This window comes from Emydura macquarii, unplaced genomic scaffold, assembly GCF_026122565.2.
Source record: "Emydura macquarii macquarii isolate MOO-44397 ecotype Brisbane River unplaced genomic scaffold, CSIRO-AGI_Emac_v2 contig_1451, whole genome shotgun sequence".
NCBI classification, from domain to species: Eukaryota; Metazoa; Chordata; order Testudines; family Chelidae; genus Emydura; species Emydura macquarii.
The window spans coordinates 9,745,418-9,767,288 of NW_027131588.1; the positions used below are offsets into that span (position 1 = coordinate 9,745,418).

The window sequence follows — 21,871 nt, forward strand, 5'->3', positions numbered from 1 at the left end:
TGCCCCGCCAAAGTAGAGAAAAGATGCCTGCATTCATAAGATGGGAAAAGACACTGAAATATTTACAGAACTGTCATCTCAGCGTGTCTCCAAATCAAGGCCTTACAATCATGCTGATTAGGCAACAAGAATACTTCTCCAAAGCCTGACAACAAATACAGAGCATGAGGAATCTCACATTTGGCTCATAATGGAACCAAGATTCAGGACACTAACCTTTTGCGAAAAGAGTTAAAACAGCTCAAGCAGCAACTTCCAATCATTGGCTATAGGAGCTTGATATGAACACATCTTGGAAGCTGCTTTACTTTTGCGAAAGCAAGACTAAACTTTTCAGAAAGCCAAATCCTTTTATAGTGATTCTCAATCTATTCCGCTCTTTATTTAAGGTGATGCAGTGATGGGTTCTCATATGGAAGACAAGAGGAAGGCTAAGAGGAAGACTAAGAGGAAGGCAAGAAGATTAGCAGCATTGCTGTTATTCAGTTTTACAGTAATACCTGGTAGCTCCTACATTGGAACTTCTCGCCCTCTCAAACTAGAAATTCAGCTCTGGGTACTGAAAGACCAACCCAAAGCTGAGAGGGTGAATAGTCATCTCTACATTCTATTGGGGGGAGTGAAATAGAGCCAAAGACTGCAGTTCATGCTTGCATAAGGATGGATGTTTGGACTGAGCTCTTGAGGTTTTCGTAAGCTGATCAGAGCTTTTGAAGAGCAACAACTTCTAATTCAAACAAGCAAATTTGTTTTCTTTCCCGCTCCCTCAAAGGTCAGACATGGTTATAGTCTCTCTGGAGTCCTAGTAGCCAGACATCAACAACTGGACAGATAATTGCACAGACTGTTCAACGTTTTCACATCTGCACTACTACGTCATCATAGCCCATTCTGAGCTCTACTAATAAAGGATATGTGAGATAGGTTTAAGCTATATAGTTCCATTATTGTCTGTTCTTAGTAGTGTGATTAATAAGATTTCATAAAACCTAAATAAAGGTACAGGGAGCATCCTTTTCTCCCTACTGATAGCATCAGCAGGAGTGTCAGCATAATCAGTGCAAATGTGGGCTTAAAAACTTCAAGTATGGCAGCATCATCACAGAAAACAGGAAACTAAGGGAAGAAATTTGGAAGAACAACGAAGTTGACAAAAGAGACCACATTCTTGAGATACAATTTGTGGGAAGAGAAAGTCCTTTTACTGCATTTTAGCATTGGACTTGCCTGGTAATAAAGTAGTAAAGACATTGCTTCTCTCAAGAAAGGACTGAAAAGTTGCTAGGCCAGACAATCTTAAAGACATTTTGTATAGGGATCACCTCTCACTCTCCTGTTTCATAGAGAAAAGAAGGACGGCAGGCGTGGGCTTTTAGCAGAAACTATGGCCACTAAAGAAGCACTCAGACAGAGAAAGGAAGAGTGAGCACAAGTTCAAACAATTAAGGGAGATGGAGGAAACTAAGTGTCTATCTGGAGACTGCAAACAAGAGGTCTCTAGAAGACTCACAAGAGTGCATATGGTAGATTCTCTGTTTTGGGACAAGGGGAGAAAGGAGGAGACAAGAGCCTTACAAAAGATGCAGCGCTCTCCATAAGACAGACTAGAAGGTTGAGCAAAACTAGCAGCAGCCCACCACCATTTTGCCTCACTTTTTCTATTAAGAAAAACGATAAAACATTTGTTTATGTTCCTCTCTCACGACACCAGGAATAAGAAGACAAACAGGTGTAGAGTTTTTCACTGGATAAAAACAGTCTCTCTAAAATACTCTAAAACCACTGATTTACGGATGTTTCAGGTCAAAATGCAGAAGGGAGCCCTGATTGAGATTTGGTACATGAGGAGAGAATCAGACTGTCCCAAATGCATTAAGTCTGCAAAACAAACCCACCCAATCACTTCTTGAGCAAATAAGAATTGCCTGAATTATGTTCATTCTTCAAGTACAGAAGAACTGGAGGAAGCACAGGTTCTCTGTAGCAAACAGCATAAAGGTGCTCATATGGCTTCTTAAACTGCTGGTATCATTTGGGAATTTGTCTGTCAGTGCTAAGTGTCTTCAACTAAGCAAATCTATTACTGTGCACCACCATTTTAAGCTAGATATCTGAATGCACTGAGAGCACAAAGACCCCTCCTGGCTGAAGAAAGCTGACATTTCAGGCTGTGAACCAATACATTTTACACTCATGCCAGTTAGCTGGCTCAAACATGCTGGAGGTGTTCCGCTAAGAGTAAGGGAAAACTGAATTGCTTCTTGACCAGAAGCAGGCATCTGTACACATCTGGTTTGTTGAAACAGGCAGTGATTTTAAGATTTGTACACTGCTATTTTGAAAGGAACAGTGAAGCACTATCCTCCTTCCTCAGTGTTTCAGAATGTTTATGGAACTCAGATTATGAATACTTTTTCCCACAAAGTCATCTCTGGGTTTCTTACAAATCAAGAAAATTGGATCCTCTTGAGAAAGCATGTGATGAGCAGTAATGACTCCAAAGGCCAGGAGGGAGCGGCAAATCGTGCAGATTCTCCTGCACAGTAATCTCATGTCTGTTTATCCAGAGGTCATGCAGTTGGAATTAAAGGAAAATAGACACCTAATTTCATGCAGAAAGTGGCTTCCAGAAGAACTGCAATGTGGCATCTCAGAGAATGCAGTTATTTCCTGCTCAAAGTATAGCAAAACAACTATGGTATCTCAAATATACTGACAGACAGATTGAAGTCAGCTCTTATCTAACAGCCACTATTCTTCTTGTTCTCAGACAAGCATGCGCGATAGCTGTGTAGAGGATATACAGAGAGGAGGCACTTCTTGCCAAGCTGATTTTTTAACCAAATGAGGAACACGAGTACATGAACACAGGGGGGATTCCAACGAGCATGGCATACTCGTTCCTAACCATCTCCCCCAATATAAGTATTCTATATTATATATATAAAACCACAACTGCTTCCATTTAATTCCCCTTCCCACCTAGAAAATCGGTGTTTATTTTTTCCAGTTTAATTACTGGCAAGAAAAATCACAATCAACAGTAGTACATTATATCCGCTTTGACAGCTCAAGAAGCATCAAATGAGATGCAAAAAAACCGCAATTATTCAGATTGGGGGAGAATAAATTTGTACTGCTCTGGATAGAATCTCCGTTATAGTGCAATAGCCTTAAGCTGGTTGAACCAGCTTTGTTTAGTCTACTCCAGTGTTTTGAAATGTGCTAAAATATGGGATCCAATGAGACCATGAGTATTTAATAAAATGCAAAAACTGATAGAATGGTTTGAGAAGCCCTGTCCTATGTGGAGTTGAAATATTAGGCATATGCTTATTCTACTCAGACAAACTCCACTACAATGTTATTTATTATTAATTTGTATTATCAGAGCATATAGGTGCCCTAGACATTATGTACTTTTTTATGGGTGGGACTCCGAGGTTGAGAAAGGGAGTGGAGAGAAAGCTACAAAAACAGACAGCCAAACCAATGTAAGACTACAGATCAAATATTGAAATTTAGATATTTGTGCCATTCATGCCAAAGTTAGACACAGCATGCACTGACAGCCAGTGCAGAATTTTTCCTTCTTCCACCACTGTACAAGTACAACCCTCAAACAATGTATTCAAGACAAACCATTACACTTCATGATCATTTCAGTTGCTGGTCCTATGTCACCTAATAAGATTATGAAGAAGAAACTATTTTAAAATAAAATGTTGAATGCAAACCTCTTCCGGTTAGTACTAGTGCTCCACTACTTTATACTAGAGGTTAAAATTGCTCCATTTACATGAAGGAAAAATGGTTACCTACAGTAACGGTGGATCTTTGATAGGTGTTGTCCATATGTATATCATTTCTGGTGACTTACATACAGTGATCTCAAGCCATGGAGGTGCGTGGCTGGAGTCTATTGAAAAATGCTGTAGGACAATTCTGTCAGAGCAGGCTTCTAATCTGGAACCCTCTACAAAGGAATAGCACTGGGTGAATGTGGGAAATGAACTCTGCAAATCTCCAAAAGTGAAGTTTCCTTTAGCACACCTGCAGAGGCTACTTAAGCTCTGCTGGAACAGACACTGATCTGCAAAGATGGATCCAAGAGAGCTATCAGATAGCAAGTTCTAATGCAGTCTGAAACCCATTTTGATAGTCTGTGTGTGGCTACAGGCTGACATTTCATTCCATTTGGCAAAAGCTAGAAATATAGTCTAGAAGAATTCCTGAACGGTCTCCATCCATCCAAATGGAAAGAGTCCTGACACATACAAGGTGTGGAGTTCATCTTCCTCTTAATTAGTCAGAGGCTTAGGAAAAAAGACTGGCAGGTGGAATGATTGATTCAAGTGGCATTCAGCAATAGCTTTAGGCAAGAATTTCTAAGTAAATCCATTTATCCATGTCTGAATAATCAGTGTCATCATAGCAACATTTTCAGAAACCTTCATAATCCATCACTAACTTGGAGTGCTTAACAGCTGACCTTTCCGTGATCTGCTGCACACCATCCTTCCATTTCCTGCCTGGTTGTCACCTGCTCCAATAACCCTCTACCATTCCTTCTGCAACTTTCTCAAGATTATTTCCATCTCTTAAACAGCACTCACTACAGCAAAGTAACAACTATGAAATCTATATGGAAACATTACAGTGACTGTATGTGGGTGCATGATTTAGCAGTAAGAGGCAAGGGGAAAAAAGTACATCCATAAAAGAAAAACAAGGTTACTTTATAGTAACTGATGTTCTTCGAGATGTGTTGCTCATGTCCATTCCACTATAGGTGAGTGCACGCCTCCGTGCATGGCTACTGGAACTTTTCCCCCCTTAGCAGATCCCGTAGGGACAGCTCTGGTGCCCCCTTGAGCCCCGTGCACATACGAAGCACTGCCAGCCCTACACCCCTCAGTCCCTTCTTTCCGCCAACTCCGGCGGTGGGGACGGGGGGGGTTGTGGGGAATGGACATGAGCAACACATCTCGAAGAACATCAGTTACTGGTAAGTAACCTTGTTTTCTTCTTCAAGTGCTTGCTCATGTCTATTCCACTATAGGTGACTAACAAGCAGTACCTTGGGGGTGGGCTGGAGTTAGCGGTGAGCTGCCTGCAGCCCAGCTTTGCTGAAGCCCATGTCTTCCCGCGCCTGTTGGACAGAGGCATGGTGGGACATGAAGGTATGTACCGCTGGCCTGGCAGCTGCTCTGCAGATGTCCTGCCCTAGCACTTCCGCGAGGAAGGCTGTAGATGGAGCTTGAGCTCTGTTGAGTGAGCTGTGGTGGTGCCTGGAAACGGCACCTTCACCTGCTCGTAGCCGAACACGATGCAGAATGCTATTCACAAGGAAAACGCGCCGGGCGGAGACCGGTGAATCTTTCTTCTGGTCGGCTGCTGCGCCGAAGAGCTGCATCGCTCACCGGAACGGCCTCGTACATCTAATGTAGAAGCCAGGGCCACTTCACATTTTTAGCAAGTACTGCCTTCTTCTCTCCTCCGAACCATGTGGTTTGGGGAAAACCTAGGGAGAATATATGATTGGTTGCAATAAAACTGGGCAACCACCTTGAGCCAGAATGCCCGGTGCAGTCTCAACTTAACCTTATCTTACAGACTACAGTATTGGGGGGGGGGGGGGGCTCTGAGGTCAGAGCCCTGATCCTGGAGACCTTCCTTGTCGAGGGAAACCGCTCCAGGAAGGTCACCTTCCCAGAAGGCCAGAATACAGGGCATAACGCCATGGGTTTCTGGAGGGGCAGGGGGCCCTGTGGGCTGGGAAAAGACCACGTCGAGATCCCAGGGAGGCACTGGGTTGCGAGCCTACGGATAGGGCCTCCACCTCCTTCCGGGACCAAACCGACATCAGACAGAAAAACCGCAATCCAGTTGTTGGACATACACAAGACCTAATCTCACCTGCCTTTTTGGCCCACCCTCCCAGTGACTGATGGAAGGCTGATATGGTTGCTAGGTGGCCTTCAGGGAGGCCAGAGCCGGTTCCTGGAGCTTTAACTGTGGCAAGTGTTTGCCGGATCACCCGCACTGGCGAGAGGCTGGGCAGAAAATCCCAGGACTCCTCCTGCCTTGTTTAAAGTTTAAAACACGGAGAATTAAGCACTTGCAAATCAGTGCAATAATTCTGCAATTCTGTGGCTGCAGAATTTAAAAATTGTTTCTAGTCCATATACTAGTAGAGACAGCACTGAACTCAAGTTAACATGCAGCAATCCATGCCTGTTTGAGTCTCTGCACCAAGCCTGAAGTATTGAAGATGTAAACAGCACCATTCATCTCTCAACGTTCCATGGACTCAGCCGTTCGGTAGCTGTAGATTTTGGCATTTTTCCAACAGATCATGAAACTCAGTATTTCTGACATGGAGTTTGTCAGCATCCCGCTGCAGCAAAATGACATTTACTATTTTCCTGCCTAGACTTTACTGCTGCCACCTTTTGTCATAGACTTTAAGGTCAGAAGGGAGCATCATGATCATCTAGTCTGACCTTCTGCACATTGCAGGCCATAGAACCTCACATTGAATTAAAAAGTAAAATCAACAATGAATATTCTGAACCAGAGTCTTAGTGACACGTATGTGGTGAGGAAGGTAGGGAATGCAGAATATTTCACGGCACTAGAATAAGTTAATGTTGCCATGGAATTTGGTCCATTATGCAGATCAATCATGCAGATCACCTGGAGTCTGTCACAGTCAGTACTAGGATGGAGGAAGGCAGCTGGAGTAGGGACAGTGCTCTAGGCAGATGCACAGGTACAATGTGATGCTGGGAGAATCCTTTTTTCCTCAGTAGCTCCTGGATGGTTGCCAGGAACTACCAGTTCCCCCACTCCAGCAGCAGCTGTAGCACTGCTGCTCTTCGGTGAAATGCCTGCAGATATCCATGCCACTGGGACAGCATAGTCAGGAAGGAGAATATGCAATCAGTGCAAATGGCCCTGGCCAGCCATCAGTGAAGGGGCATGGATTCCCTTCCCATAAATTTATGCCCAAGGGCTACAGTTCCCTCTAAGTCTCAACCTGACCTCCTCTGCACAGTTGAGTGTTTGTGTCCCTAAAGCTAACTTTCAGAAGAAAGCTGTTTGTGGAGGAGGGGATGATAGGAAGCCACGATCCCTTGTCATTTGCACAGAAGTCTCTCTAAGTTGGGACTCTCGCCTTTCTTCTGTACCATGCTGCTCAGTGAGCTCTTAATTATTCGAACTGGGAAAAAAGAAGAAAGTTTGCCAAAAATCTGAATTAGGAGCAAAAAGAAAAAAAAGTCTTGATTTGACACATTTCTACTGGTTACATTAAATAAGCCTCCACCTCTCAGACAGAAATCAGCAAATAGAGGTTGGGACCTTAGAAGAGTTGTGTTTAAAAACTGCAGAACATCTGACAGCCCCACATGAAAACGTACAACAAATACGTCAATTGGAAAAAAATGTTTTACCTGGCAATAATCATACCTTAAAAAGATGGATGTGGAATACTCAAAAAATCTTTATGCAAACAAGCAAAACTAACTTCCCAATTTTCAAGGAATTGTTTGTGTATGTAAGGAACTTCATCTAAAAATGTCAACTCTATCTAAACTTTGCTACAGTTATTAACTGTTCAGTGTAGTTTAAATACTTCTAATTTTGCATACATTTTGACACCTGGCAAAGAGAATGGGATGAGATAAACCAAACGTAATACAACCCTTTGTTTTGTTATTGAACTATATATAGACACAACCTTTAAAAATACTCTGAAAGTTGATAGCCAGCTTTATGGCTTTTAATGTCTTCATCCTGAAAACATTTGTGACCTGTGCAACAGAACTTTTCAACCTTCCTAAACAAAATTACATATAAAGAAATAAGTGTTGCTTTCAGTCTTCAGTACACATTATTTGCCATTTCTCTCAGCCCGAACAGTCAGACAGGGTATATCATCAAGGAAGCGGCATTAGAAATGTTGCAGTACAAAAAACATTTTTTCCACCCCAAAGATTGTGGCGAGTGTGACTGAGCAAGCAGCCCCCACCTTCCCCACCCCCTGAAAAATAAGCAGCTTGAGATTTAATTCATTTCATTGGGCAGTGGAGGGCAGAGAGTGGAATTAAGTTGTGCTGTTCCATCAGCCGGTTTTAGTGCAACTCCAAGTTCCAACTCAATTAATCAAAATACCCCACAAGTCAATAATGTACAGTTATCTATACTTTTCACATCTCAATATCTTTTCCAAAAGCTTTTATTGTCTAGCTCAGCGAGCATTCAAAGGCCCCGTTAGCATTTATATTGCTCATCTACCAACTTGAATGAAATGCAAATAAAAAGCATTTACAATTCTTCATATAGTGAGAATATAGTACAACTAATGTCTTCAACCTAGCAATATACTTATCTGCTTCTTCCACCTAAATCCCATAATTCACAACAGCTCAATGTTATGCAAAATGCTGGCTTAACAAGGACATTGTGTGGATGTACATATGCAAAATTACAGTGCCAACATACCTGTTATTTTGTCTCTTACAAGCTTACAGGACTCTATCTCCCCAATGCTTCCGAACAGACTCTTCAGCTCTTCTTGTGTCATGTTTTGAGGAAGGTAGTTGACTATTAAATTGGTCTTGCTGTCCTCTGTGTTCCCAGAGTCAACAGGCGAAGAGCAGTTGTTGTTTATGGTGGTTGGACCATTGGCTGTGTTATTGCAAGTTGGTCCATTAGACAGTTGTGTTTCCATGGCAGCAATTACCTGCTAAAAAACAGAGAAAATAAGAACTGTCAGAATTCATATTTCACAATCTATTAGAGATTCCAGCCAAGAATTTAAAGACTTGTCACTTGCACAAGTGGTTATTTCCAGGCTTCCAATAAAGCCTCTCAAAAAGGAGGAGTTTTTAACTGTTACACAGTAAGATGTTAAGAAATTTAGAAGCAAACCAGGTAATTACTAAGATTTACTAAGGTTGCTTCTAGAAAGTGTTGCCAAAGAAATTAACTGCAGAAAGGTTTAGTTTTACTACACACAGAAGCATCAGTCTTCCAGATACAGGAATTTCATCAACACACGTTTTAACCAGTTGCTAAGATTCAACACTGATAACATGGTTAACAGTTTACAACAGAGCACCAGAATAGTATGGGATGCACTTTTAAAAACAACACATTTTGGTTACTTTTCGAGTATTGAAAAAGTGTAACAATATTCTAAAACTACTGTTGGTGAACACTGGAAGAAAGAATTGAGTGATTAATAATCCCTGATTTAAAGAAGGACTATGGAAATGTTGGGATGGAAACTGGAACTCTTCTTCCTTGATGAATTTAAGGCCATGTTCTTCTGTGCCTGTTTGTCAGTAATAGCTTTTAAATAGCACTCAGCATTCCAATAGGCTGATACCCACCAGTCCCCTTTTTCCTTGCCTCCCTCCAAAATGAAAATACAGGTTTAGTTTAACTGTACTTAGGAGTAAAATAAATGAGTAATCACTATGGTAGACTTTTGTATTCCACCCCAAATAACTGAATGGACTACTCACAGATACAGAAGAGGTCATTAAAGAGAGTCAACACTTGCTGGGACGATACCAGAGATCTATTCCAACTAAGTGGGATCTCAGATACCCACTGCATAGTAACTGTTGGCAAGATAACTTTTTAATGGCAGCCACTGTATCCAAGACCTAACTATTCTCTCCATTTACAGAATTAGCTATATAGGATGATTTCCAACTCTAAATAGGAAGTAAAAGCTGGGCAGGTTTGTTATCTAATAAAGCAGAGGTTCCAAAATTAAAAAAAAAAAAAAAAAAAAAAAAAAAAAACCCAAACATTAAGCACAAATCACAAAACACTTTCAGAAAGATAATCTAGTGCTCAAATATAACTTTATGCTGGTTTCAAAGAGGACATTTCTCTCACAAAAAATATTATCCAGTAAGTCTGACTTAGAGCCAAATTCTCTTATAAAGAGAACGGTTTTCAATGTCTGGAAATTTGATTTTAAGTGAGCGTAAATGTTTTCAAAATCGGAAATTTAAAGCCCCATGAAACTGTTGTGGGTATGGTGCTCTCTTTTTTTTTAAGATAGGTTACAAACAGGACAGTTCCTGAACATATATACAAAACAAGGAGAAACAGAGTTGCCCAGGAGGTTGCATTTGGTGTAAAACAGAAAGCAGTAGTTATGTATAGTAAACATTTTTTGATTAAAAATAAAAATGGATCCAGTTTTGCTGAACAGAGCTCCTACTAAAGCAGCAACATTTTCTTCCCTCCTGACAAATTCCTGGGGGTTAAGCTGGTCGTGGCAATGTAATAAAACAAGCTTGCTTCAAAGACAAGAAAGTAGCTGAGGCCAATTAAAGACAAAATTACTATTCAAATGTTAGTATATCTGGTGGAGCCGGTTAAGGCCCAAATGCTGCATTCTGACTGAAGCTCCCTAGGTCTGCGTTTAAATTTTAAAGTCTTCATTGATTGAAATTAGCAGGATTTAGCAAGGACAACAAACAATCCTCATTTAATTGCACATTTTATTTTTGTGTTCAGGAGGCAAGAATAAGATCCTAAGCCAACATTCAAGTGAACAGCTGCAGTAGCCTGTGTGCACTGAAATTACAGCATTTCTCAGCTATAGGACCATCTGCTCTGAATAAAGTGATACTAATATGCTATATTTTACAAATAACGCATATTCCATTGATAGGTTCAACAACTGTTCACAGAATATACAGCAAATCTTTCAACAGTTACTGAGTAAGTATTTTTTTCAGCCAGAAAAAAAGTTTTAAAGGTAATTTACAATTACATAACAACTTGAGAGTAGGAATTGTAAATAACTTCAGAAAATTAGTAACCAAAAGATACACAGCATACAGGTTTTAAAGATTACTGTAATTTAGTATTCAGACCATACCAAAACAGTTTTATTACAGTTCTACTCTTCAGTTATCCACTGAATATTTTGAATTAGTACTAAAATCTAATTGTGATTACAAAGAAAACCAGTGCGGTTTAATTTCTACAAGTCACCATATTAAGAAGAGTTGTCGTAATACACTGTGTTCTGGGCCCTGACAAAATAGAGATGCAGCCTACAACCTATATTAAAACAAAAGCATATACAGTAGAAATCCAAATGAGAGATTTAAGTGTTTGGTATGGCCTCAGCACTATTTTAACATGTTAAAAAGTAGCCTACAGAATTTAAGAAAAATCCCACAGACCCCAGTCCAAGGCTCTGCTGCCCACGAACCACTTCTAAGCAGAGAAGCCACATCACACAGTCTGACTGCCATGTTAGTTTGGAGTTGCCGTCTGCAATATGGACACAAAAAGTACCGTATGTTAGATTAGCAAGAGAACGCAACAAATCAGTTTGTACAAATTTACAGTAATTGTATTTATATTCCCAGCACGTCCATGCAGTGTGGCTTAATTGAATTTGAGGCAATTCCAATCTAATCTTTCCAAACCTGGTTAAAACATTTTTTCTTCTTACATGAATTGTGTTTAAAAATAAACAGCCTAATTTAACGGTAGTACAAACTAGTTACCTCTGCACCTAACCTGGAAACTCCCTTAAAAAAAACCACACCATGTCTAAGAGGAACCACACCACAACATGAATTTTTAAATCCTGTAACAAGGAAGGAAGAGGGAGGGAAACAAAGGAATCTAGTTTCAATTAGAACGAAAGGTGGTCATGCACTATTTTACAAAAAAAATAAAAATAAAATAGAATAGGCTCCATTTACACACCCTTCCCACCGTGAAAGTCACAACACAAGACAACACCATGCGCTGCTAGAATCCAGTCTATTCTTAACCCTAGAACTTCACATTAAGAAAGTGCATTAAAATGTAAAAAAACGTTGCTTTGCAATTCAGCATGGATTTACTTACAAACAGCCCTATTGAAACAGTGTGTATGTATGTATAAAAAAAATCAGCAGCAGAGTCAGTCAGCATTTTTCAACTGGAAAAATTGAACCAATAAATATGAATGTTAGAAGTAATACTTGAATAAGGGTATTATTGTCCCCAAGCACACCAACTGAATATTTTAAATATGCAAATTGCAAAAACACAGCAGGATTTGAAATTAGCTAATGCTACGAAGCCACCAAAATAGGCAATGGGCCATTTACAACTTGCCCAGATATTAAATGCAGCCACAATCTTGGCATTAAACTGAAGGAGACAACTGTTTGTTTTTTTGTTTTTTGGGGTTCTTTGGGGGGGGGGGGAGGGGGTTTGGCCACAACTTTGGCCGTGCTAATCTAGCCTAATTTGTTTGCTCTATTTATATATGGTAATAGCATAGATAATTCAAAGATTGTGTTTAACCCAATCACAACCATATAAACAAGTTTGTTGTATGCGCAGAATTTAGAACACAAGGCTACTCAAGTCAGTCAGCAAGCCATGATAAAGGAATTCTGATTTTCCTTTATTTCAGTTATAAAGCTTAAAAACAGTTTTCTTGAAAAGTTAAAGCTCAAAGTCTGAGTGGTACCAGAAATAAATATTTAGTGTTCCAATTTAAAAGCAATACTTGCATTTTCATATCAGTTACCGGTTTAAGAAATCTTTAAAGAGACCATTTGAGATATTCTCTCTAATCTTACCCCAACCCAAACAGGATACTACATAACTCAATCTACCATGCTATAAATCCTACCCTAGGGTGACCCATTTGCAGACTGAAGGGCAAGGTAAAAATTGGCACATAGACAAGAAAAACTCAATGTAATTTTCAGTTGTTTTAATCATAGATGTGCTAGTTGGTCCAGACAAAGTTGATGAAGTAGCACTGAAGGATATAGTTAAGTGTCATATCATCTTGATTTACAAGAACTTGTGTTCTGCTGCACTGAGGTTTAAAAAAAAAAAAAAAAAAAAAAAAAAAAAAACTCATTAGGTTTACACAGTCATGTTACAGGAGCAGGAAATTTTAGGAGCTCACCACTTCTAAAAAAAAAAACCACTTTTCAACATGCAATGAGTTTGACTGTGATCCATAGGAAGTTACACATTTCAAGCAGTCCCTCTTCAGACAACTAGTTGGCTTAATTGCTTTCTTTGGTGGTAGAGATGCATTATGTAAGTGTCTCACGTAGCTGTATCACTGGACAATCCTTTGAGCTAGCCAACAATTTAATTACCAAAACAATTTCTCAAAGACAGATTGTGCTCTGGCACCTGTTTTACAGTTTCACTCATTACCATCCCAACCCCATCACACACAGCTCCAAACCTCAAGTTTCCTGGAAGTATAAGGCAAGCCACCAAGTTTAATATATTTTTAAAACTCTACTAAGTTCTGGTTAGAGAAATGGTTTTCAGTTACGTTTTATTGACCAACGATTCCCTCTCAGCTCCTCCATATTAACATAATTAGACATTTTAATTCCCATTTTGAAGCTGACTAGACTAAGTTGACCATTTCTTTAATAAAATTACTTTCAAGTTTTACTTCAACCCCAGATTCCTCTGGGGAAATTTTTTTGGTCTTGTATCATCTTCTAAAATAGCGTCTCTCCCCTATTGCTGTTTAAGAGACCCACAAAAACTATTTCATCAGGGAAACAGTAATACATTGTTAGATGTACAAAGGAAACAGGAAGAAAAAGGGACAAACACCAAGTTCTAAGTTCCCCCTAAATTATTCTTAATCAGGCAGGGTTAAAAAAATCAGGTTTATTTTAAATACTTTTAAAAATGAACCTATTTGTAATTTCAAATTTAAATGAAATCACTTATGTTAAAGATAAAAATTAAAGAGATTACAGTAAGTTTATAAGTTAAATGAATGTATAATATTCATGCAGTCCATTTGCTGCCAATGGTTTAAAGATAAATGTCATATCACTGGACTGATCAAGGTCACTGGTTAACTACAGGGAACGGGAGTTTGTTGATGTCCTAACCCAGCTTTTGAGTGTAATGGCCTCGTCTGCAGGTGCAGAGAGAATGTTTTCTTTTATTCAACTAGTTCAGTTCAATGAATAGTTCGTTCAAAGCAGAGAAAGCAATAGAAAGTTGAAAAAGCAGAAAAGCTTTTTCCTCTTACAAACAATGAATAAAAATGAGGTCTGACAGGTTCAGCTCTATTAGTTCTAAAGTGCTGAAGGACACAATGAGCAGAAGCAAATCAGATCAATTCACCTTTGTTTGATTTCTTTCATTTAATAAATCTGTTTTAAAAATGAAAACATGTTTTGATAATTTTTGAATGGATCCAGCATTTAAGGTAGTTCTATTTAACTAAAACAATTGTGAAGTGTTTGTGTGCATTGTTAATTAAATTCCAATTTTCATCCAAATGTAGCTTGACACAGCCACAAAAAATAATCTAGTAAATAAGAAACGCATCACTATTTTTAACCTAAGAATGATAATGTAAGAATATGAATTATTAGCTCTAACTGTTTAAGTGTATATGGATACCAGGATGATACAGAGTACCAAATTTTTCTCAATAGCTGGTATCAACATCTCTTTACAGACTATAAAAAGTACAAATGAAAAACAAAATTGAAGTCAATATTTTAAACCAAGATTTCCAGCTCACCGATTTAAATCATAATTAAAACTGGTGATTTAAATTACTGTACTCTGATTGAAATCAATCCAGCCTGTAATCAGTTCCATTAAAATATTCAAGATCCTTCAAAAACAGTACCTAACATGAAGGACTTGGCTGAAATTCAATCCAGGTGATGCCAGTAGAATGAGACAACCAGAAGAGATGGCAGGGATATCTGTCCATAGGAGTTAGGACATTCAGCTACCATTAATAATCTGAATTTATAAGATTGGGAGTGAGAGGGGAGCTGTTTGGCAAGACCAACAGATACCCCTAGATTATGTGGAAGCAATGTCAGAAGGGTACTTTACAACGTGGACTGGCCAGATCGGTGTAGCCTTTTCTTTTGAATAGAAATCTTATCTGTGGCTAAACAGGGCACCCTAAGTGACAATATGGGACACCTGTGCTCCAGGACCTGCACTCAATTAATCAGTGCTCCTCTGGATGCTTGTTTAGATATTGGATTTTTGACCTACAAAATCCAAAAGGGCCAGAGATCAGCCAAACTGAAAGTGCACCTCTCACCCCTGTGATATATTGCCAAAACATTAACAAACCAAGAAAATACTGGATTCCCTCTTGACATAGATAATGGGTGGCTAGTAAGAGGTCTGAAAGTCCGTCCAGTCTTGGTCTTAAATAACATATTTCTTAAACTTCCGGAGATGCTGGAGACCCATTTGTTTCATCTGGCCTTTGAAGAGAGGTAGGGAAATGGAGGTATAAACCAGTGTAAATATCCCTATTTGGCTAGTGCTTATACTGCTTGGAAGAAGGGATGACATGACTGCACTGCATTTTGTTTTGGTAATATTAAGCAATTGGCAGGGTGACCAGAGCCTGTATATGGGGCACTTTACTTTTCAATTTGGATGAAATAAAAAAAAAAAAAAAAAGGCAAATTCTAAAAGACTTGGTCCTTACTACAGTTTAAGCCCCAATGGACAGCATCTCTTCACTTCTGACTCATTTTAGACTGCCACAGTTGCCAACTATGACATGCAAAAAGGTGTTCATGAAAGTTTACTAGCATGGGCACAAGATCTGCTGGGATGCCCTTTGCCAGGATTTTTTTTAAACTGTCTGTTTGCCTGTTGAAGAGATACTCATCACAGGCATTTAGAATTTTGCAAGGCTGCTAAACCATAGAAGTGGGAAAATTTTGATGGCAATGGAGCATTTTTAATGTGTTTGGGGTTAGGGTAAAAGAAGAGCCTGGAGTTAGCAGAGTGCCTAGCACTAGATTTTAGTCAAGTTACCCGATGTTTGTTAAAGTTCAGTTTTGTCTTACCACGCCTTTTCCTATTTAACACAGACTTCGAGGGTATTATTAAAAAGAAAAGCCCTTCACATCAATACGCCAATGAAGACAAATAGGGAAAGACGACACAAATACTGATAATTCTAATCCTTCAAAGCACAGATCATGGAAAAGATACTTAATGATGTTTTAAATCCTGTCTCCTTTGTGATGCTGCAGATGCACAGATAAATGCTGTGTATGTCTATGAAATCAGTTAGAGAAACAGGATGGGAATTCAGCCTCTGCAAGGAAAACCACAGGAAGGGGTAAGCAGCAGGTTATCTTTTTTTAAAAAAGAATTATTCTTTGTAGATACAAGCCTATAGGAACAGGGCAAGGTCTCCTTAGAACCAGTAGCCTTGACCCTCAAATCATGGAAACAAGGGTTGGTAGTGACAGAAAGAACCATGAAAAAAAAGCAGGGGGGGGGGAATTCCCTTACAAAGGGCTGACCTGATAAGGTAGGCATGGTCCAATCTTTCTCCATGCAGCAGCAAGCCAGCCTGAAAGGAAGTGACCCATTTGTGCTAAGTAGACAGAATCCCCACCACATCTTATCAAGTATGTGGTGGATGGCAGAGTATGACAACTATAGCAATACAAGATATGTAGTTGTAAGGCCCACTCATGCTCAATGGGAGGTTTGCTAGGGACTTAAATAAGGGAGCAGTATCAAAGCTGAGCAGTCAGCAGTCTATGGTTTCGCAATCCACAAATTCTAGTAAGGCAAAGTAATACAGGCAACAGCTCTTGTAAATTTTATTGGGCTAACTGCCTCATATCCGGAGTCTTCATGGTTTCCTTGAGAGCTGGGGGCTGGAGGGAAGGAAGAAGGTCCTTATTTCCTACACACAGCCCCAACTATGTACATTTCCCCCATTATAATCTGTGTATGATAAGAATAGCCTGAAGAAGATGAGAGGTAAGCATTTGTTATTTTCATTTTCACCCACATGCACTGATCACCTCACTAAACAGAAATCCATAAAGTATTTGGACCCCTTAAAATCAAGGCATTACACAAGCACAAACAAAAGGGGACACAAGGCGAAAGGTAAAAAAGGCACTGCTCAGTCTGTGTACGTTGCAAACAAAATCAATTTTTGTTCATTTGTAGGTTTTGCTGCATAAACTGAGTTTTTTAAGGAGATCTGAATGAAGTAAAAGTGGTGGCTAGACAGACAGAGAATTCCAGGTGGGAGCTCGGAAGAAAATGGAGACAGGAGACTACCAGTGTCACTGGCACACACTGTAGGTGGAAGGGTAGGGACTGTGCCCGTGTCAGCAGCCGAGTGATTCAGGGCCTTAAAACAAAGAAAAGATTGAACTCTATGCACAGTAACGTGGGATGCGGTGGCGAGGCTGATCATAAGGGGTAAGCAATGATTTTGGCTAAAAGTTCTTAGCCAGACAGAAAGCAGCAAGGTAACATAGGGAACTTTTTGGAGAAAAGAGGAAACCTGGCACAAAATGAATCATCATAAAGGAAAAAAAACATTTAAGATTTTGGGAGTTACTTAACTACAGAATTAGGGAAAACCCAGGAGGTGCTATGGGACACTCAAAAGAATAATTGTGTTAGGTAGAGCAATACTGACATTGATTCTATGTTTGCAGTGTTGTTGTAGCTGTATAGGTCTATGGATCAGTACCACGAAAAACATGCAACATAGTTAAGGCCACACCAGCAAAAGGAAAGGAGGAAGAAAAGGATTTATAATCCCGAAGGCATCTGCAGGGAACAGTGAAAATGGATACCAATAAAAATTTCCATATACCCATGTTATAAGCTTTAGAAGTGGATAAGAATCCTAGGTATTTCTAAAGCCCACTGCACGAGAATCAATGAGAGACTTTAACTGCTAGATTACATTCAACAAGAACAAAAGTTAAAGAGAAGCACTATGTAGAATTTCTTAATTATAAGCAGAATAAGCATGAAGGTAGGAAACCCAGACTGGATACAATAAATCAAGTTACTATCCAGATGCCATCCAGGAACCATGAATACAAAAAACACTGAAAGACCAAGGAATAGAACTAATGGGTGACATCAGCAACCCTAATATAAACCTTCACAGTGGGGTATCACGGTATCAGTTTCTCTAAAAATAATTGTTTCTCTGAACACCCTATTTTCTGAGCAAAGAAGAGAATAAAAACTGCTCAACAACCTTTCTACACATTTATGCAGCTCAATAACCCTTAATCCTAAGCAACAGTACAACAAAGTTGGATATTCCTGTAAGGGAGGAGAGAAATGTGACAGTACTAGAATGCAGAATAAAGACATGAAGTTCAAGAAGGGAGATTCAAGTAAGCTAGAATCACATTCAAGATTAAGTTTTTTCTAGTCCTTCCAACCAGCATGTAGGCTTGTGGGCTCAGCTTTTGGAACAGAATAATTCCCAAAACAAGAAAGCACCAGGAAGTTAAACGTGATCAAATGACGCGGTGTGAACTTTAAGCCAAAAAAGATTGATACCCACCAGTACAAGTGATGTGAATGGGCAAAAAACACTTTCACCTGCCAAAGTTTAAAGAGCCATGAAAAATTTTGCCTTTGGCTATTCTTCAGAGTCTCAAAAGCTCAAGTTGTGTAGACAAAATTTCTATTCACATCAGAGGTTTTGCATCTAATAAGAAAAAGTGCACAAGAGCTAGAAGGCTGGGCTGTGTAAGCAGGCAAGTTTCTGGGATCCCTAGGCCACCAAACTGAAACAGCTATGAAAGTCAGACCCTCCACCCCTTTTCCTATGCAGTTGGGTTTCTGCAATGAATCACTCAACAATCTGAGCCTCTTGTTTGAACCTGCTAGCCAACGTGACCAGTCACTTGCTTTCAAGATTATTTGGACTGGGAAAATAAACTACCATTCCCATGCTTTCTTTAGCTGAATTCTTTCTTGGAGTTTAAAAGCACAATTATGAAAAAATGAACAGACCTTGAAGAACAGTCTGGTTTTTATAATTCTACATTGCTTCATGTGCCATGGCAGAAATTTACAGAGTAAGCAAAATATTCTGTTCTTACTCAACACTCTAGACCAGTGGTTCTTAACCTTTCCAAACTACTGTACCCCTGAAGCCTGAGTCCCACCCCCACGGGGCTGAGGCATGTAACTTAGTTTCATGGTGCCCCTGTGGCTCCAGGCAATTGCCTTTTTGCCACCCCCAATACCAGCTCTGCACTTGCGACCCCTCTAAAACTCCAGGTTGAGAAACACTGCTCTAGACCAATGGCCTCTAAATACGGGTGCCCACTAACTTCCCAGTTTCGTATGGAAAGGCTTATGCAAGGCAAGAATACTCAGCTCCAGAGGGTCAAAGGCACCATCTGTAGAGACAGACACCAAATATGCAGAGACAAGGTGGGTGAGGTAGTATCTTTTATGGGACCAACTTTTGTGACCTGAAGAGCAGCTCTGTGTAAGCCTGAAAGCTTGCCTCTCTCACCAACAGTTGGTCCAATGAAAGATATTACCTCACCCACCTTGTCTCTGATATCATGAGGCCAACACTGCTACAATACCGCATACACCAAATATGTAATGCTTTGTAAAAAGAGGCACGTATGCAAAAACTACTCGTTTTTCCACTGATGCCATTTTCCCTTCAACTAATAAGGCATCCACAGACCTTGTAAAGTACTCTGTGAATGCTATTAGGGAGAAGACTGACTTTATATGTGGAAATACAGGACTTGAACCACCATAGCTAAGTGGTTCTGGAACCTTTGACCTTTTAAAAACTCTTCCAGACCATAACCAAGGTGTTTGTTAGCATGGACAAGCACAGTGTAAACAGAACTTAGACTTCTGGTCACATCTGAACGATGCCAAAAGCTAAGTCCTCCCTCTCCCCCAACAAGTTACTTCTCACAACCATCCTTTCACAGTGTAAAGACTACCCAAGTCCTGTGTATCAGTTCATCTCTTCCTCATTGCTGTGTGGACAGAGGACTCTGATGCTCTTCTTTTCCCTCAAACTCTTGTTTCAGGTCCTCCCTCAGTGAATAGCTCAAGTGCCAGCTTCTACTACTCCTTAGAAAATTCTTGAGGAGCTAGAGAGTGAAATGATTGCAACACTAGTTAGTTTCACTGGTTTCCCCTTCTCCCCCACCCCTAAAATTCTGAGTAGTAGTAGTGAAAACTGATCAAAGCATTTTCAGTTCTCCCCTGGAGCTTGCAAAAGCTATGAGCAGCAGAAGATACACTGGAGTTGGCTGAAGGCTCAGGACAGAACTGTATTGGTTGCACAGACTGTTCACATTTGGAAGATAAAGACTCTCCTGCAAAGGTTAAGATGCTGATGTAAGAACTAGAAACTCAGTTTGTTAATAGAAATTTTGGTCTTACAGAAGGCAACAGCATTCACTCAGTAAAGCTTCCTACTTGCCACAGGTGAATGGTTTTTCAAGCCCTGATTCTGGAAAAAAACAAGAATGAAGCATCTGGAACTGCTAACAAAAACATGTCAAAGGTACCAGCAAGCCATGCACAGGGCCACATGAGAGATAAAGCAGATAATTCATAGGCATCCTGAGACATAAGTACCATAAACTCCAATTGTAACCAATTTAATCTTAAAAGGGAAATATTAAATACCTGTTATTACTGGGACTTAAGAGTATTAAAGTTCCAAGACAGACTTTTGCTAGTGGGTCAGCAATGCAGACAAGTTACTAATTCTGGTCTTGTTTCAGGTCTCCTCCTTGTAGGGTGAAGAAGTCAGAATGCTAAAAAATGATCATCTTGTCTTCTCCCAGTGGGAAGTGGCAAGCAGTGTACCTAGGGAAACTATAATCACTCAGGAATTGACCAAATGGAAAAAAATGCCAACTGACTGACCGACCCAGATTCTGACGTCAGCTCTTTTGAAAACCGAAGCAGAAGCTAACGAAACCCAAAGACAAGCCAGTAGGGATGAAGCACCACATCAACAAGTTCTTTAGTATTTGCATTTTTTTCAGAAGAGATTAGAAATAGATCCTCCTCTTCCATTTCCAGGACTAGATTTGTCTAACATGCCACAACTAATTCCTAGCCCCAAGACGTTTCCCATGACCACATAGAGTACATAACCTATTCAAACCCCTTGCCTTCACTCACCAACTTAGGGAACTGCAGGCTCTCACTGCAGGACCTGAATGTCTGGATTTTACAAAGACGATCAAGTAGGGAAGCAAATTCCTAAACCAAGCACCCCCCTCACCAATACCACCCTGCCAACAGCCTCTTCTCCTTTATACAGGGAAAAGATTAGTACAAGCAGCTGAAACGTTTTTAAGCTATCATACAGAGGAAGATGCGAATCAAGAAGCAGCCCTCCTGGTTACAAGACAGTCTGGGATGCAGATAAGATGGTCATTTCTTCCCATATCCCACAAGATAAGCATGGCTGAGAAGATTTACATCTAGCCCCTCAGCCACACCCTAAACTCCAGGAGGCATTGGGTCAGGCTTTCCATCCCTTCTTCGAGGTTAGTAAAAAAAATGGAAATACAAAAAAAAGTTGGTGCACCAGCTCAGTGACTATCACCAAAATTCCTTCAACAACACCTTCCCAGTTCCAAATACATAGAAAATCTTCACTCTTGCTTAACAAAAGTGACTCTCCCAGGAGTGTCCTCAGGGGAAGGGATCTTCAGACAGAAAGGAGTTTAAACCAGCTAAGAGCAGCCTGGTCAACTCTTCGTAGGATCAGCAGTCATTAGCTCAATCTCGGCGTTGATGATGCTGAAAACTGGACAGATCTGAAAGAAGCTGTCTGCATAGAGGGTCATTTAAACATCATGCAGGAGAAGACAGTTCAAGCTACAGTTTAAAGGGTTTTTTAAAATGTGCACAAATTTACCTACCTTTAGGATATGGATGTTAAAAGGTTACGTTCTATGTCTGGGTTTATAATAATGCTTTATTGCAAAAGGCCTCTTAATAGGACTCCTAAAAACAAGGTTTTTGGAAGTTGATATTT

The 21,871-nt window shown here is 40.0% G+C and overlaps 1 protein-coding gene across 7 annotated transcripts in view; it reads right to left on the bottom strand.

The window, feature by feature from the left end:
* The window catches only part of ELAVL2 (ELAV like RNA binding protein 2), a 134,630-nt gene that overhangs the window by 51,231 nt on the left and 61,528 nt on the right, over positions 1 to 21,871 (bottom strand). For 5 of the 7 annotated variants that reach the window (XM_067553156.1, XM_067553161.1, XM_067553160.1 and 2 more), the window contains exons 2-3: positions 11,226 to 11,316; positions 8,509 to 8,752 (exon numbers count right to left, since the gene is read on the bottom strand). In XM_067553156.1, the coding sequence (XP_067409257.1) occupies positions 8,509 to 8,752; positions 11,226 to 11,297 (316 nt within the window). In that variant the 5' untranslated portion in view covers positions 11,298 to 11,316. The remainder of the gene's footprint in view (positions 1 to 8,508; positions 8,753 to 11,225; positions 11,317 to 21,871) is intronic. The other 2 variants (XM_067553159.1, XM_067553158.1) reach the window with 1 other exon arrangement.